General features: G+C 33.7%; 10 protein-coding genes and 4 pseudogenes across 14 annotated transcripts, besides 1 other annotated feature; 4 read left to right on the top strand and 10 right to left on the bottom strand.

The window, feature by feature from the left end:
- Positions 1-14499: part of a mobile genetic element that runs on past the window's edge.
- Positions 511-1209, top strand: TVAGG3_0433550 (annotated as a pseudogene). The gene has a single exon. A coding segment is annotated over exon 1 (699 nt).
- Positions 1967-2350, bottom strand: TVAGG3_0433540 (uncharacterized protein; the record flags this gene model as incomplete). The annotated part of the gene is made up of 1 exon (XM_051233873.1): positions 1967-2350. A coding segment is annotated over one exon (384 nt), but the record flags the coding sequence as incomplete, so codon positions are not given.
- Positions 2650-3342, top strand: TVAGG3_0433530 (annotated as a pseudogene). Its single transcript has one exon. A coding segment is annotated over exon 1 (693 nt).
- On the bottom strand, positions 3661-4527 carry TVAGG3_0433520 (organellar and viral DNA polymerase type B; the record flags this gene model as incomplete). The annotated part of the gene is made up of 1 exon (XM_051233872.1): positions 3661-4527. One exon carries the CDS (start codon positions 4525-4527, stop codon positions 3661-3663), a length of 867 nt encoding a protein of 288 aa, XP_051103602.1.
- TVAGG3_0433510 (uncharacterized protein) lies at positions 4934-5553 on the bottom strand (the record flags this gene model as incomplete). The annotated part of the gene is made up of 1 exon (XM_051233871.1): positions 4934-5553. A coding segment is annotated over one exon (620 nt), but the record flags the coding sequence as incomplete, so codon positions are not given.
- TVAGG3_0433500 (His-Me finger endonucleases family) lies at positions 6891-7319 on the bottom strand (the record flags this gene model as incomplete). Its single annotated transcript, XM_051233870.1, has 1 exon — positions 6891-7319. One exon carries the CDS (start codon positions 7317-7319, stop codon positions 6891-6893), a length of 429 nt encoding a protein of 142 aa, XP_051103600.1.
- Positions 7626-8192, bottom strand: TVAGG3_0433490 (phage tail repeat-like family; the record flags this gene model as incomplete). Its single annotated transcript, XM_051233869.1, has 1 exon — positions 7626-8192. One exon carries the CDS (start codon positions 8190-8192, stop codon positions 7626-7628), a length of 567 nt encoding a protein of 188 aa, XP_051103599.1.
- TVAGG3_0433480 (uncharacterized protein) lies at positions 8212-8367 on the bottom strand (the record flags this gene model as incomplete). The annotated part of the gene is made up of 1 exon (XM_051233868.1): positions 8212-8367. One exon carries the CDS (start codon positions 8365-8367, stop codon positions 8212-8214), a length of 156 nt encoding a protein of 51 aa, XP_051103598.1.
- Positions 9762-10365, bottom strand: TVAGG3_0433470 (annotated as a pseudogene). The gene has a single exon. A coding segment is annotated over exon 1 (604 nt).
- TVAGG3_0433460 lies at positions 11212-12063 on the top strand (annotated as a pseudogene). The gene has a single exon. A coding segment is annotated over exon 1 (852 nt).
- On the bottom strand, positions 12068-12309 carry TVAGG3_0433450 (uncharacterized protein; the record flags this gene model as incomplete). Its single annotated transcript, XM_051233867.1, has 1 exon — positions 12068-12309. A coding segment is annotated over one exon (242 nt), but the record flags the coding sequence as incomplete, so codon positions are not given.
- Positions 12328-12690, bottom strand: TVAGG3_0433440 (uncharacterized protein; the record flags this gene model as incomplete). The annotated part of the gene is made up of 1 exon (XM_051233866.1): positions 12328-12690. The coding sequence occupies one exon, from the start codon at positions 12688-12690 to the stop codon at positions 12328-12330; it is 363 nt and encodes a 120-aa protein (XP_051103596.1).
- Positions 14500-14776: 277 nt separating the features above from the next.
- On the bottom strand, positions 14777-15358 carry TVAGG3_0433420 (small GTPase mediated signal transduction; the record flags this gene model as incomplete). Its single annotated transcript, XM_001301988.2, has 1 exon — positions 14777-15358. One exon carries the CDS (start codon positions 15356-15358, stop codon positions 14777-14779), a length of 582 nt encoding a protein of 193 aa, XP_001301989.1.
- A 1117-nt stretch (positions 15359-16475) lies between these two features.
- TVAGG3_0433410 (uncharacterized protein) lies at positions 16476-17108 on the top strand (the record flags this gene model as incomplete). Its single annotated transcript, XM_001301989.1, has 1 exon — positions 16476-17108. One exon carries the CDS (start codon positions 16476-16478, stop codon positions 17106-17108), a length of 633 nt encoding a protein of 210 aa, XP_001301990.1.
- Between the last annotated feature and the right edge of the window lie 207 nt (positions 17109-17315).

Genomic DNA, 17315 nt, shown 5'->3' with positions numbered 1-17315 from the left:
TCAGCTTTAGTAAACTCAAACACTTTAGCAAACATAAACTTAACCTTAGTTGACGCAAACTTTGTTCCTGTAAAACTTTTATGTCCTATGTATTTGTCAATGACGGCAGAAAGTTTCGAATTGGAAGATGCAACGGTGAAAGTATTGTATTACAAGAACAACTTCAACAACAAATAGCTCAAGAACAACAAATGCAACAAATGGAACAACAAAGTCAAGAATAAAAAAATAATATTTTTTTTTATTTTTATAAAAATGTACAGAATAGATGTTTCAGATTTTTAATGACTTCCAAGCATTCAAGAAATATGTGTCCATTTCGAGACTATAACAAAGCAGTCGAGAATTTGAAACGTTTAGTCATTTATGTTGACTCTGCCCCAGAATGTTATGTCATGAAAGAATGGGATGTTGTCTTTAACAAACCAAGAGCAACAATAGTTTCAGAACAAGAATGTAGACAGAAACTTAAGAAAATAAAAGTCGTACAAGTTGGCATGAAGATGTTAGATGCTTGGGATATCTTATTGTCAAAGTTAGAAGATTTTTCAGTTCGAGGTATAAAGTTCTATACACCTTCTCCAAACTTCTATTCTATCTTCACTGGATATAAATACGAACAAGTAGAATGGAAAGAAAATGTTATAGAAGCTTGGTTAGACCATGTCAAAGAAATTATATTGCAATGGAAACGAAAGAGTCTATGAGTATATCTTATGTTGGTTTGCAAACATCTTACAACATCCAAGTGCTAAAAATGAAACTGCTCTCATTATAATTGGAAAACAAGGAACTGGTAAGAACACTTTCTTTACAGATATCTTGTGCAAACTGTTAGAGGGCTATTCGAATCCGAATATGACAAACTTAGAAAACATCTGTGGCAAGTTTAACTCCTCAATAGAGAATATGAAACTTATAGTATGTAACGAACTTCAAAGTATAGATACAACAAAAGTTTTGAACTCAGATGCTTTGAAGAGTCTTATAACAGACAAAGTTGGAGTTGTTGAAAGAAAATATAAAGACCAAAGAGTTTGTGAAAATGTTGCAAACTTCATTATGGTTTCAAACAATGCTGTTCCGATGAAGTTAGAAAAGTTCTGACAGAAGATATGTAGTTGTCAGAACGTCAGATTCTCATATGCAAGATACAGAATATTTTGACGACTTAGCAGAAACTTTGACATCTGACTTTTACAACCACTTGTTCTCATATTTCATGACATTAGATATTTTCTAAGTTCAAATCCAAGACAAATTCCACATACCGAGAAAGACAAACATTGTTAGAAGCAAACAAGAGTGTATATGAACTGTTCATAGATGAAACTGACTTTGTGTCATTAGATGAAAGGTCATTGTACGATTCGTTAAACAATATTGTCAAGAATATGGTTATATGGCAGCTTCTAAACGAACATTCTTGGCAAATGTCAAAAGTCTTTTAGATGTTCAGAACGGCGTATATACAAAAAAAATTTTTCTGAGTAAATTTTAAAAAAATATTTTTTATCCGATAGAAAAGATGACGAAATTCATCTCAGTCAACAAGTACATGTCAGGACTTAAAGAAGAACTAGACCCATTCACATATTTGAATGTTTACTTCTACCATTTTGAAAAAGTCTACATTTGACAAAGTTTGGAACATCGAACCAGTTAAGTTTGCTATTGTGACTAAAAATGGTGCGAAATTTGAAAGACTTAGACATAGAAGGTTTGTTAACAGTCAAAGAAAGTTTTGACAGAAGGTTCTCAAACCTTAAAGAAGGCAAAGCATACAAACTTGTTATACCTTATGAACCAAAGAAAGCAGACGACTATGAATATTATGAGTCTAAGATAGTTGAAGTTCAAGGTAAATTGGGTAAAAAGATTTTAGAGTCTAAGCCAGTGTTTGCTCCTAAAGAGGAAGAGAACATTGACATTGACCCAGAAATGTTCTAAAAATAAAATTTTATTTTTACATGTCAAATTTCTTCTTCTCTGGCTCTGGTTCTTTCTTCTCTTCTTCTACTTTCTTTTCTTCTACTTTCTTTTCTTTCTTTTCTCTCTTCTTCTTCTTCTCTGGTGGAGTTATGTCAAATTTGGCGCAACCATATTTATGTAAAAGTTCTTTGTCCTTTAATAGCTCATCTATTCTGTTTTCTATTTCATCTTCAAGAACAGCGCATGTGTCTTCTTTGCATTCTAAGAACTTTTGTTGGACTTCATCTTTCCAATCGGCGTCATCTCTGTCAACAAGTCTGTCATTGACAAACTTAAAGACTTCTCTGCTTAATGTTTTATGGTTCTTGTCATATTCCCAGAAACAGAACTTTAGAACAAATTCACCTTTCTTGTTTACACTATGTAAGATTTTATGGTCGACAGATGTTTTGCTGTCAAAAAGTTTGTCTCGAATATAGATAGCGAAAATCGCTAGACATTTTCTAAAAGATAAAAATTTTAATTTTTCTAAAAATATGTTAGAAAAAAAGTTTGCTGACATTGACAAGAAATTTGAGAATGTTTTGAAGAAGAACAAGAGGAAGTTAGAAAATGCTCAGATAAAGCCTATACATGACAAGTTCTTATTTGCTCAGAATGGTATAACAGGTCTAATTGCAACCACCTGGGTCTGGTAAGACTTTCACTTATCTTAAAATGGCTGCACAACAACAAGAACTAGATGAGAAGAACCCATTCTATGAGTTAGTTGTCATTTGTAGTACTTCTGGTCAATTTGACCAAACCGTCAATTCGTTCAAAAGATATTATAAAGAAGTCTAAGTTAGTATGTATAAAGACTCTGAGTTGTTAGATTGGATAAAGAAGTACCAAAGAAGAGTTTTGAAGTACAATGCTATAAATGAGTATATAAATTCTAAGTTTAAAGACCCAAATGAGGAAATGCAGAGAATATTAGAGAAGAAACACTTCCGAAACAAACAGAAAGAGATAGAATACATTTCGAAGAAATTGCAATCTTACGATTGGAAGACTTACCCTCATAGATGTCTTCTTATCTTAGATGACTTTGCTTCTCATCCTTTGTTAAAGAACAGAGAACAAGACATGTGTCGAATTCTTAAGAAGCTCAGACACTTTAACATCTCAGTTGTCATTTGTGTACAGACAGCAAAGAGTTTAAGTAAGGATGTAAAGAGAATACTTACTGACATTATACTTTTCCCTGGATTGTCCGAAGACGATTTCATGGAACTTATGAAAGAGTCCATGGCAGGTAAGTTTGACAGACATGAACTATGGGAGAAGTACAAAGTCATACAAGACCCTCATACTTCTTTCAGAATTCATATCTACGCGAACAAAGTTCAAATTGTAAAAAGTCAATAAAAATAAAGAGTTTTGGCGACCAGGGTTTTTTCACTACTCGCTGTTCTTCACTGTTTTGTTGCTGAATTCAATAAAAATAATGTTTAGGTGAAGAGGTGAGATTTCACCTCTTTTTTCACCTCTTTTTTCACCTCAGTTATTTTATAAGCGTTTCACATGGTAAACGTTATTTTTTAAATTTTGTGAAAACTCAACGGTTTGACACAAGCCCTAAAAATTATTTTACTCAGAATTTTGTTGCTGAATTCAATAAAAATAATGTTTAGGTGAAGAGGTGAGATTTCACCTCTTTTTTCACCTCTTTTTTCACCTGTTATTTTATAAGCGTTTTACATGAATTGTATGATGTATATTTGAAATCCTAAACAGTTTCGTAGCTTCAATTTCTTCTTTTAGTACATCGAATGTTTTAACGATACCGAAAGTTTCTTTATACTTCTTCTTGACGTCAGATAGAAGGAAATCTTCTGCTGTTGGATAGTTTTTGTTCAGAAATTCTAACATGTTCATTTTATCTTCTGCTGGTTTTTCTGCTTCTTTCTTTAAATCTGCATAGTCGTTTCGCATACGTTCTATCTCTTTGACGGAGTAGTTATATTTCCTCATTGCTGCTTTACATTTTGAACATTGCGGGTTCATTTTTGCGTTATATTCTGAAACCTTACCTGCTAAAACAACTAAGGCGTCAATTGCTCTCTTCATCTCGAACATAGCGGGTTTTATTTGTTCGTTCCATACCTTACCCCTACTATCTTTATCTCTTATTTCCCAAACACATTCAGCAACTAACGAAACAAAGTTGTCGTAGGTCTTAAACTCCCCAGATTTATATATGTCAGAGATGTTCTTATATACCATGTCGCAGTCTTTGTCCATAACTTTATGGTTGCAATGAAATCCTAGAAACTCATAGTTTACCTTTCGTATGAACTTCTTTATTTCTACTGAGTCAGTTGCTTTGACTTCAATTTCGTCGAATTCAGGAATAGTGAGCTTTTGTTGTTGGATTTCAGGTAGTTTAGGTAAATGGTCAATAATGTCCTGCATTTCATAAAGATACTGTTCATTTGTTTCATCTTTCGCACTACAGTCTAAATTATTTGTTAAAAGTTCTTGCTTTATCTTCTGGATTTCTGTTTCGAAAGTATATGAAGAAGGAATGAAGCTTTTCATCTCTACTAACATAGATGTTGGATTCATAACTAACGAGTTTGGTGCTGTTGTTGCTAACATGTTCTTACAATAAAAATAAAAAAATATTTTTTTAAAAAAACCAACTTTATTTTTTATTTCGGGAAAATTCATGAGGTGAAAAAACAGGTGAAAAAAGAGGTGAAATCTCACCTCTTCACCTAAACATTATTTTTGTCTGATTTACGCTCATTACGATGAAGTTTCGACAAAACATTTACGTTCATGTTTGACAAAACATTTACGATGAAATCATGAAAATTCAACGGGTGAAAAAACAGGTGAAAAAAGAGGTGAAATCTCACCTCTTCACCTAAAATATATTTTTGCCGAATTCAATAAAAATAAATGGTTCATTTACTCACAATATTTTTGTACAAAACAACCCCAAGCTTTTAACTTCTTTTCTGCAGCTTCTAATGCTATCTTAGCGAGTTCATATTCTCTAAATTCTCTCTTTAAATCTTCTTGTTCCCATTGGTCTAGTTCGTATGGAGAATCTCTATAACCAGAACATATCTCACGTTCATGTTCTATTTGTTTTTCATGCATTTTTCTAACTTCTTCTTCGAACAAAGGTTTTGCATTCTCTACTGTATCTTCAAGTTCTTCTTCATCTAATTTCTCATGAACTTTCTTGTCTATGGAGTCCAGAATTTTTCCAACTGCTATACAATATTTTGGAGAAGCCCACATTGCTATATAGTTTACAAGTCTTGGGTCTACATACGTTCCTCTAACCTGTTTGATTTCATCCGGAATTCCTGCATGAATTTTATATAAAAAGCAACCCGCGGAATTCCGCGGGTTGGTATATTCTTCACAAAATGCCGTATAATACTCTTCCCAGGACTTATTTTCCAACAACCTTCTAAAGTCTTTCCCAAACTGCTGACATATCTTTGTTGCATTTATATAACCATCCATGTCTCTACGTAAGACTTCAATACCGTTGTAAGTGCCTTTTGTGAATGTTTCGCCATTAGATTTGTTCGTGAACGTTTTTGCTTCGACTGTCATTTCAGTTCTTACAATAAAAATAAAAAATATTTTTTGGTGGGACGTCGGACATTCGTTTGTGGCTTAACCGTCGGACCACAACGATAAAAATCTCTGCAACTAGCAGTACTGCTACTGACAGTAGCAGTACTTTTACTGACAGTAGCAGTACTTTTACTGACAGTAGCAGTACTTTTACTGACAGTAGCAGTACTTTTACTGACAGTAGCAGTACTTTTACTGACAGTAGCAGTACTTTTACTGACAGTAGCAGTACTTTTACTGACAGTAGCAGTACTTTTACTGACAGTAGCAGTACTTTATCGTCGAAAACCCTCTCAAATTTTCCTTTTTACTGCAACTAGCAGTACTTTTACTGACAGTAGCAGTACTTTTACTGACAGTAGCAGTACTTTTTCTGACAGTAGCAGTACTTTTACTGACAGTAGCAGTACTTTTACTGACAGTAGCAGTACTTTTACTGACAGTAGCAGTACTGCTAGTAGCAGAGATTTTTATCGTCCAACTTTACAAATGTAAACTCCTATCGTTCTATTTTCTTCACTAGGGTCTAACACCAAAGTAACCTTACAAATGTAAACTTATATCGTTCTATTTTCTTCACTAGGGTCTAACACCAAAGTAACCTATGTACATGAAATTTCACTGCATAAAAGGAAAAAACCTGCGCGAATCGGGATTTGAACCGAGGTCTTCGACGTCTGTAGCGAGGTAGCCCATACCACTGAGCTATGAGCCGCTTGCATATTTTTAAGTAAAATATAGTATATTTGTCATACAGTGAAGGATGACCAAACTTAAAAAAAATAAAACTAAAATATATTTTTTTCTATCTTAAGGAAATTCATGAAAATTCAAGAGGGTAGAAAAGAGGTTAGAAATGAGGTTAGATCTAACCATCTACCCTAAAATATATTTTTCAATACTTTTTCAGCACTTTTCCGTAGTTGTATATGAAAGACAATTCGAGATAAAAGTCATAGTACAATGGTATTATATGCTGCACACCATTTGTTGTGAACCAAACTTGAAAGTCAGAGAAACTGTTACTAGGTGGTTCGTAGAATTTAGAAGCAAAGTCATAAAAGTCCTTACCGATACAAAGAAAACTGTTGTTGCTTGAACTGAAACTTGCATGACACATAACATTTTGAGGGTCGAACACGTTTCTATAAACTGTCAAATCTGTAAGCACCGGATGAAATTTCTTCATCTGAAATTGTCCTACCAGTATTTGTAAAGATATAGTCTAACGGTTTTGTATCTGCTACTTTTGTTCTTTGTTTTTCAACCTGAAGCATTTAATATATGTAAAAATATACTGTTTTAAAAACGTTTTAAAATGGTATGCCATATAGCTTCTTGAATTTGTTAAGATATAGTCTAACGTATTTTCCATCCGTATCTCTAGCGTTTACATAAGCATAGCCTTCCTTAGTAAAACATACTTGTAATTTCCTATAGTTTACGCCGGTATAAAAGTAGAAAGAGTCTTGTTCTTCGCTATAGTAGTAAAACTCAAGCGTATGCTTGCCATAGTCTGTAATTTCAATTGTTTCATCTTCTAGTTCGTCGACAAATTCGAATACAATATCTCGAAATTTGCTTTTGTTCTTATTGTTTTCAGAACGAGTGACCCAACGCAAGTTCTCAAGTCTATTGTCGTTTCTTATACGGTTTATATGGTCTACAAAAGGTAAATTGTTAGGATTCGGTATAAAATGAGTTGCAATGACAACATGTTTAAAATAGTGTTTTCCACCCATCTTCATAGTAGTATATCCGTTATTTCGCTCCCATTCGCTTAAAACTCTTTTTGTCTCTTTGTTTCTGACTTCAAATGACTCACAACAGTGAATTTCATATTTCTCATCTAACAAACAAGTTTCCCAACGGTCTGTTCCAACAAACTCAGCGTACATTTCAAATAAAATAAAAAAATGTTTTTAAAAATATTTTGTTTTAAATGGTATGCCATTTCATATTTCTCATCTAACAAACAAGTTTCCCAACGGTCTTCTCCAACAAAACTCAGCGTACAGTTCAAATAAAAATAAAAAAATGTTTTTCCTTTACTTTACGTAACCACCAGCTACCATAAGTCTTTGACGCCAACCCATACCAGCTAATGAAGGTTGACTTGGTTTAGTTTCAATACTAACCTTTGGTTTTGGCTTCCCTTCTTCTATTGGTTTTTCGTCACTTTTCGGTTCTGCTGACTTTACTTCACTTGCTGGTCTAGTTGTGTCGTCAACATCTTCATAAATATCATATGCCATTTGTTTTTGTTTTCCTTTCAACTTTTTGTGTTTGTTGTAAAGTTTAGAATATTTCGACTCTAAGTCAATGAGATGTTCTATAATGAACTGTTGGTCAGTGAAGTAAACTTTTCCATCTGTTGTCTCATAAACTCCTTCAGACTTCAATATTTTATTTGTGAGAGTCTGTTTCTTTTTTGAGATACTAGCCGTTCCATTTCTATGAAAAGTGACTTTGTAGTTAGGGTTTGTATTTCCAGACCTGGCACTTTCTATTATTGAATTTTTTTCTTCATCTGTAAGTTCTTTGACAGGTTTTGACAATGGTTCTGAACTTTTTGTTTGTGGTGTCAAATCTACCGTTTCAACTTCTTCGGTCATTTCATCTCAGTAAAAAATTTTAGTTTGGTTTGTTTTCAACTGGTTGTTTAGGTTTTTTAAGTCGGTCTAAAACTTCCTGAGGTATAGGAAGAACTTGACAAACACGTGGTTGTGTAACTGCTGGAAGCCGACAAATCCATCTTGAGCCCATTTGTCTCAATGCTGTATTGTTCATTTCATCTCAGTAAAAAAATTTACATTCCCCACGTTTGAGGCGGTTGCGGTTGGTTGTTGTTTACCCACTGTTGTGCATGGTTATATCCTCTGTTAAAGAATCTTTCACCTTGGTCCATATAGTGCCTGCTTGGTTATAGTAGTCATTTGCTTTGTTATAGTAGTTTCCTGCTTGTCTTCCTACATTGTCCATCCATCCTTGAACTTTTCCTCTTGTTTCAGGATTTGGAATAAGATTTGCTGCATCTCGTGCTACATCCCAACCTTTCTGTACAGTTTGTATAATAGGCTGTGCTTTCTCTCTTTCAGTATACCTAAAGTACTCAAAATCTTCCTTCCAATTCCAAATGCACCTCTGGCTAGTGTTCCCACTGCGGGCAAAAAATCTGGATGCAACTCCTGCTAATGCGCCAAATAAACCCATTTCTTATGGGTTAAAAAATGACGAATCCAAACAAGGACCCCTATGTTTCTAAAGCGACAAAGAAAGCACTCATGATAAAATCTTTAGTTCAACACCAAATGCTTGGTTTATGGATATCTTGGAAAACATTCCGAGGTATAGAGAAGATGGACCTCCATACTGGCTAATATTTGTCGGTCAAAACACAAGATACTGTGAAGCCATACCATTATGGTCCAAAAATATTTTAGATGTGAAAAACTGCTTTGACAATATTCGTTGACAAATACCATCCAACAAAACTGACATCTGACTGTGAAAGTTCTTTCAAATCAGACGATATTAAAAACTATCTGCGTTCAAAAAATGTAAACCAATATTTCATTGTCGACCAAAACCATTCTGCTCTTGGTGTCATTGACAGTTGTATAAAAATCTTAAGAGACTTAAACCAACCACAAGGTGGTGAGGTAGATGAAATGTCATATGACGACAAATATAGACACTTCTCCATGGCAAAGATGAGACAAGTTTTAAATATTTACAATAACCGTAAACAAAAAGGTTTGGGAAACCACTCCCCCGAAGAAATGAAAAACAACCCCGACTTAGAGAAAGACTATATATTTATAGTTTAGTCAAAAGAGACAAACAAGAAAGAATGCCAGGCTTCAAACTTAAGAAAGGTGACAAAGTAAAAAATAGAAATACCTAAACGCGACCCATATGAAAATACTATTGACTATGACAACAATGGGAACTCGACAGGTACTCGCATTCGTGTTTCGTAAAAATAGAAGAAAGTATACAAGAGATATTATGAAGTTTTAGGCAAACATGGCAAAATGTACAGACTGCAAGCAGAAGATAAAACTACTATTGTCAGACCTCGTTTCAAACTTGTCAAAGTTCAAGGTGGTATACTTTCAAAGACAGTTCCTAACATATAAGACAACTCCTGACGAATATGCTAAAGAAGTTGAAAATGACGACTAAGCATTTCTATACCATGCGTAAACTGTCATGTAAGGTGGCATGTAGTCTTTACTCTGTCCCGTTGTTTGCGTATACCCTGAAACGCGATGTGTATGGCTTCCTTCTCCCTGTGTGCTACCCAGAAACAATTTATAGCAAACTGAACGTTGTCTTTAACATCATATCCTTTACCTTTTTTCATTGCTGACCAATCCCAAAATCTATGCTTATGCAACCTGCTTGAGATGTACTTAAATCTATGTAGTGACTGTGCGCAGGTAAGTTTTCAACCTGAAATCGTTTTACTTCCACCTGTTTCCTTTGAAGAGTTTGCACAATACAAAAACCTGTCGACTATTTGAGTCCAAGTTCCGAGACCAAGTACTACTTCTGGTTTGGTAGTAGTTCATTGACGTGTAAATAGAAACCTATAGGATATAGTGTTTGAAGTATTTCTGTCTTTAACGTTTGAAGCTCTGTTTTGTCAGCTTTTTTATCTAACTCATCGTTAACATATGTTTTGTCAGCTTTTTTATCTAACTCATCGTTAACATATGTTTTGTCAGCTTTTTTATCATATAAATCTTGAGCAGTGAATTTAACTTTGTTTTCATCCTCCATGACATAGACATTTCTACATCTAGTGTATTTCATCGTCGTTATGTCATCCTCCGATGTTTAAACTTGTGGAAAGTTAGGAGGTTTCCAATTTAATACATCCCCAGTTTCTTCAACCGTTCCTTCAATATTTTCTATACCAACAGTTGCGAAGAAATCGTGTGTATGTCCAACGTCACTTTTCCTGTTTAAGGTTTCTTGTAAGTTTGTTATATTTGCAATGGTATGTGTATGTCCAACGTCACTTTTCCTGTTTAAGGTTTCTTGTAAGTTTGTTATATTTGCAATGGTATGTGTATGAGTCTTTTTAGAATATTCGTTTTCAGCTCTTGTCACTTCACTTGACATTTTATTGTCAACATATGTTTTGTCTGCTAGTTCAGGATGAGTATGTTCTTTCGTTGCATATGTTGCATCTGCTCTGTCATGTTCTTCTTGAACTTTTTCAATGACATACTCTTTGTCAACTTTCTTTTCAACATCTGCTTTTGTTGCATATGTTGCATCTGCTCTGTCATGTTCTTCTTGAACTTTTTCAATGACATACTCTTTGTCAGCTTTGTTGTCAATATCTGCTTTCAAAAGAAGTTCATCTATAGGTTTCTCGTTTAAAGTTCTTTTTGTTGGATTTATACAAACAGTATGGTTCTTACTGTCTTGAAACAGAAACTCGTCTGTCATTGGGTTTATCGTCAGTTTTAAGTTTCCTTCTTTCAATGACTCAGATATCTTAGAATAGTTTGAAAAGTTTGTTGTGTTCTTATTTAGAGCTTGCAAAATGAGTTGTCGGTTGTGTTGTATTTCTCTCATAGACGCTGTTTCTTTCGACATTTTTATTCTAGATAAAATATGCTTTCAATAGAAAAAGAAAATTCAAGAGTTGCTACAACTAAACCATTAGATGAACTTTTTACTAATGTCGGTCAAAAGTTTGAGACAGAGACCGTAAAGCATGAAGGCTATCGTTTTGACTACCCATTGAGATGGTTAAGAGACCCATCCGTCACAAAAGCTATTGGCTTTCGTAGAATGAAGTTCATTTCAGAAGCCATACATGGTTTCCCATTTACGGTCGCTTTTGAAGTTCGATACTATAACAAAGAAAAACGTACGTATGAGAAATTTGAACAGGGAAAACTTTTACAAGTTAGTTTGCTTGTAAAACTTAGAAACAACTCTTCAAGCTTTTCAAGAAAAAATAAACGATATCTATCTCGAATATGCAAAACAGTACAACATTGACGAAGGAGAGTACCATCTCGATATTATATATGACAGGAAAAATGCAACTGTTAAAATCAATAGAATAGAAGACCTTGGAGAAGACGTTTATATTTCTACAAAATATAACAACTTGGCATGGTATAGATTTTTGAGGATGTTAAATCAGCCTGCAGAATATCCAGTACACCCGAACTTTTATGAAGTCGAAAACCCTAATGGAACATATGAAAATGTTTTTCGACTCAGATGCTATTATAGTTCATGCTTCATTTTCTGGTGCACAAAACTCTTTTTTATGCTTGGCAAATGACTTTTACGAAAAACCTACAAAGCTATACGAAACCACCAAGTGGAAGTATTTCAGACTTTCAAGTATGGTTTACTACAGATGGAAGAAAGAGAATAATTCCATTATACCACGCGTTTTACTTAGAAACTTAGTTTCATATACAACTACTATCGAACGGTAAAATATGATTTTTTAATACGGTTGAGGTGTTGGATTTGGTTGCCAACTAGACTGTGGTGCAGGTTCAGGCTGTTGTATAACAGGAGCTTGCTCTTCTGGTTCAGGGTCTTTAGGTATATACCAACAAACTGACCTACTCTTTTACCAATATTTTTGACTCCGTTCCAAATTCCTCTTCCGACAGATTTTATTCCATTCCATATACCTCTTCCAACATTTCGAAAGAAGTTTCCTATCTTACTGAAGAAACCCATTTTACTATATGTAAAAATCTAATGTCCGCCTAGTCTCTTACGTTTCCTGTTGAGTTCCATAGCATTCTTTAACTGGAGCTCATACATTCTGTTTCTCCTCTGGTAGAAAACATATTCTGGGTCAACTCCTGTGTTCGCGTCATCTGCATAAAGTTGTTTATATCCCACTTCAGGGTTTGTATAAAACTCTTTCCATCTCATATTTGCATACCATGGTGGTAAGCCTAACGCAGCGTCATTTGACATGGCAGTTTGCATTTGTACATCTGTTGGCACTTGACCATAGTTTGCCATTGCAGTTTGTATTCTAACTTCATTTGGAATATTCTCTGGGTTTGGTTGTCCAGGTTGCTGTGCATTCGCTAAGTTCTGTGCGTCCATTTAATATTAGATAAAAATATCTCTTACGAGTACATATACTGGACATTTGCAGGCATTGGTTCATCTTCATATTCTCTATATCTTTCTGCCACGTCAAATAAGTAAATGACACAATGGAAAAAACCTAAAACAAGTAGTCCTATTTCAAACCACATTTACTTACCAATAAAATTTCTTTGTTATGACTTCTTCGTAAAGACTTTGTTGAGATTTCTTCGTAAAGACTTTGTTGAGATTTCTTCGTAAAGACTTTGTTGAGATTTCTTCGTAAAATGACCCAAAAATATATTTTAGGTGAAGAGGTGAGATTTCACCTCATTTCTCACCTCATTTCTCACCTCTTGAATTTTCATGAATTTCTTCGTAAAGACTTTGTTAAGACTTCTTCGTAAAGACTTTGTTAAGACTTCTTCGTAAATGACCCTAGTAGTATATTTTTGGTGTAAAATTCATGAAAATTCAACGGGTGAAAAATTAGGTGAAAAAACAGGTGAAATCTCACCTCTTCACCTAAACATTATTTTTGGTGTAAATTTCATGAAAATTCACGAGGTGAAAAAAGAGGTGAAAAAACAGGTGAAATCTCACCTCTTCACCTAAACATTATTTTTGGTGTAAATTTCATGAAAATTCACGAGGTGAAAAAAGAGGTGAAAAAACAGGTGAAATCTCACCTCTTCACCTAAAACAAGTAGTCCGATTTCAAACCACATTTACTTACTAATAAAATTTCTTTATTGTGACACTTTCTCCAGTTTATAGGACCTCTCTCATATTCTATCTTGTCATATATAAACTCATAGTCATGTATGTCCTCTAACCATCTCATGACACTTTCCAAACCACTTTTATCGGATGTAAAGTAAAAGCATGGATGGTTATGTAAAACGTCTAAAGTTTCTAAAGAGTCTCTCAAAGTCCAGTCTACTTGGTATTGAAAATCCCATGTGTATATAGAACGGCGGGTCCACTATAAAGAAAACATTTTCCTTGTCTTTATATTTTTCATACAACTCTGTCCAATGACATCTCACAAACTCTATACCCTCAATATATTTTTCTATGTCCTCTTTGAAAACATTTGTATAGTTAAGATATAAAACTTTTGACATAAGTGTTTCAATGTCATGAACTCTTATAGAACCACTATATATATAGTCTCAAGCAGATATACTATCCCAGTCAATATATTCTGCTTTTTTCAAAACCTCTCTCACAATATTTTTCTTATCTAATGGTATACGTTCCATCTTGCCTATAGGTATCTTTTCTTTTAACTCTTTCAATATATTGTTTGTGTCTGGAATATGTTTGAGACGGTCCATATAGTTGTCGAAGTCATTGCATATAATCTTTGAGTCTGGGAATATTATATGACATAGATGGGATATATAGAAACTTCCACCGAACAAATCTACAAATGTTAGACCATTCGGTAGTTTCTTAAGTTCTCTCAATATAATATCTTTACATCTACTCTTATTTCCAAAGAAGGGTAGTGGTGGTTTTGTAAAATTCATTTATATATAATAATAAAAATGTTTTTACCTGAAAAGTGACAGAAAAGTGACAAAGCATGAAAACATATATAATTTGTGAAAAGTGAAACATTATATAATGTTTTCGACCAAGAAGACTAACAATTTTCCGAATAAAAACTTCATTTATACTAAACATCTTCAGGGCGTAACGCGCCTGGAAGCCCTCCGAATATATACTTCATTTATACTAAACATCTTCAGGGCTAGAAGGCACGAAGTGCCTGGAAGCCCCACTACCTTTTTTTTTTTTTTTTTTTTTTTTTTTTTTTTTTTAAACTGAGTTTTAAAGTCTATATATTGTAATTTGATTTCAAATTCATTATATTATGTATCATTGAATCGAGAAGATCATTTTGTGACAGTGCGTATGAAATGATTTAAGAAACATAAATGAAAACTGTCAAAAAGTAATTCAATTTTTAGAAATGTGGTTTTTATGTCTTAAATCTACAACTCTGATACAAGAAAAGAAAACTTGTTGGCTTAAGATCTAAAATGGTTCGTTATATATTAAGCTATAAAAAAAATCATGTAAAATATTTATTTTAAAGAAGGAGGCAGTTCGTGTCCTTCTTCTTTGCGTCCTTTGGTTCTACTTGTGGGTGGATGATAAGGCGACCAGCTTCAGCAAAGATTTCATTAAGGCCATCCTTTGTACGAGCAGAGCATTCCATATACTTGGAAGCGCCGATCTTTTGGGCAACCTTTTGTCCCTCTTCGGCTGTAACTGGTTTAGCTGTTGGGTCAACAGCTGGATCAAAATTATCACGAAGGTCCTTCTTAAGGCCAACAAGGATCTTCTTAGCCTTTGGAGTGCCTGTTGTGATTTCATTAATCCAGACATTCTCAACGTTTTCGAGAGAAACTGGATTTACAAGTGAGAAGCAAACAAGGAAAACGTCTGTATCTGGATAAGACATTGGGCGGATCTTTTCATAATCTTCTTGACCTGCTGTATCCCAAAGCTGAAGATTTACGTTTTGACCATCAATGGAAATTGATTGAGAGTAGTTATCGAAAATTGTTGGAACATATTCTTCTGGGAAATTGCCTGTTGTATAGCATGTAAGCATGCATGTTTTGCCGACAGCACCATCACCAACAGCTACAATCTTGATATGCTTCATGAAATGACACTTTTCAACTTTCTCAGGTTAAGATTATAATGTTAATTGCCTCGTATAATATATTTCTTTTAATTTTAAATTTTTACGATTTCAATTGTCGAACATGCGTGAAGTGAAAATTGAATTTGAGAGTAAAGGATCAAATGCCAAAGGTCAGATAAAATCATAACATCTAATAAATATCTTTTCTTGATTGACTTTTGATATTTCGATATTTTAACGATGGATTAGCCCTTTTTACATCGGTAGGTCTCAAATCGCGGTACATCGAACTCAGTAATCAAGCTTTAGGTATTATATTATGTCCATATAGTGCCTGTTGGTTCCGAAGAGATGATCCTCCCATAAAAGTGAGGATGTATTTGGCTAAATATCAAATGCATCAATTTTGGATGTTTTTAAATAATTAACTATAAATAGTTCGATGCATGGCTCTATACGCTAGTTTTTCAAAGCAGCAAACCTAATTTTATTTTTTTATAACCAAATTAATTATGCTATTATGTAAAATCTGGATACTTATTTAAACCATATGCATTAAAACATAATTTTGTTATAATTCCCATGGATAAGATTGAATAACAGTTAATCAGCATAAATTCATAGTGTTATATGGATAACTCAGTTCAATGAATAATTAGCTTTAGATTGAATAAATATAGTCGCCAAAAAAAGTGCGGAAATTAAAAACTGCAGTTTGAGTACTTTCTGAGAGTCTGTTTGTCAGAAAGTATGCATTTGTAAACTTTCTGACACTAAAATTTTTTTGGTCCTTTCAAAGTTTTTGACAAAGTCAAAAAGTATACATCGGGGCTCTCAATTTTCCTCTCAAACGGCGGTTTTTTAAAAACGCTCATTTTTTCATCGACCTTAACCCCAATTTTGTAATTAATGTCACTTTTTGAAAAATGGAAATTTTTACATTCGCCAAATCATTTCATTTTAAGATTCCTCCTTCATATTATCTTAGATGAATTGTTCCATTAGAAGCAATAGTAATATACATGAATAAAAGCATATGTTAACATTGCATAATAAACTTTCAACATAAGGAATTCCTTCATCTAAAATCCCTAATTTTTTTTTGAAGACGTTAGTAAAATTTTTTTCAATCATCATGTATCAAGATGATGATGAAGAAAATTTTGTTCCTAAGATAGATTTCAGTGATCTTCACATATATCAGAAAAGAATTCCTCACACAGCCCGTGAAAGAGAAGCTATGAAACACATGGGAGATTCGAAAAGAACAGAAGAAGAAATAGAGCATGATTTAAAACTAGAAAGCTTATGTAGGAGATATGTTCCTCCAAAAGAGGACATTCAACATTTCTTTTTAACGAGAACAGCGATTACAGAAAAACAAAATGCCACAATGAACGAATCTGTTGACACATATATCGATCAGTTAAAGAAAACATTACCTCCTCTTCAGCAAAGAATTTCACCGAGATTTATGGAAATGAATGAATTACCATTAGGTTTTACAACAAATGCTAAGAGTTGTAAGAAGAGTATTGCGCGTGTTTTCGATAGATCTGGATATTACGATTCAAAACAGAAAAAATTGAGTGCAAATTTGCCTGATATTTATATAACACAGCAATTCAAAGAATTTGTTTTGCGTGGTGATGAAAGAGTGCCACAAGTATTACTAGAATCGAAAATCTCGCTCCCACCTGGAGTTGGAAAATCTCCTCGACATAGAAGGAAACAGAAGAGAGGAATTCCTTCTGGTGTTCCAATGTAAATTGTTATTATGTTTGCTTTTGTTTATTAAAATTTGTTTTATACATGAAAATTAAAATTTCTTTAAAACTCATTTTGATGGTTTAAGTCTGCATTACTTACACTCTCCCAGAAAATTAAGATGTCTAAAGCAAAAGAAAACGAATTTGAGTCGGAAATTATGAAAAAGTATTAAAATTATATCAAAAAACATTATATATGTGGATAT

The sequence above is a fragment of the Trichomonas vaginalis genome, chromosome V (assembly GCF_026262505.1).
Source record: "Trichomonas vaginalis G3 chromosome V, whole genome shotgun sequence".
Classification (NCBI taxonomy): Eukaryota; Parabasalia; order Trichomonadida; family Trichomonadidae; genus Trichomonas; species Trichomonas vaginalis.
This window is presented reverse-complemented; position numbering and strand designations above follow the sequence as displayed.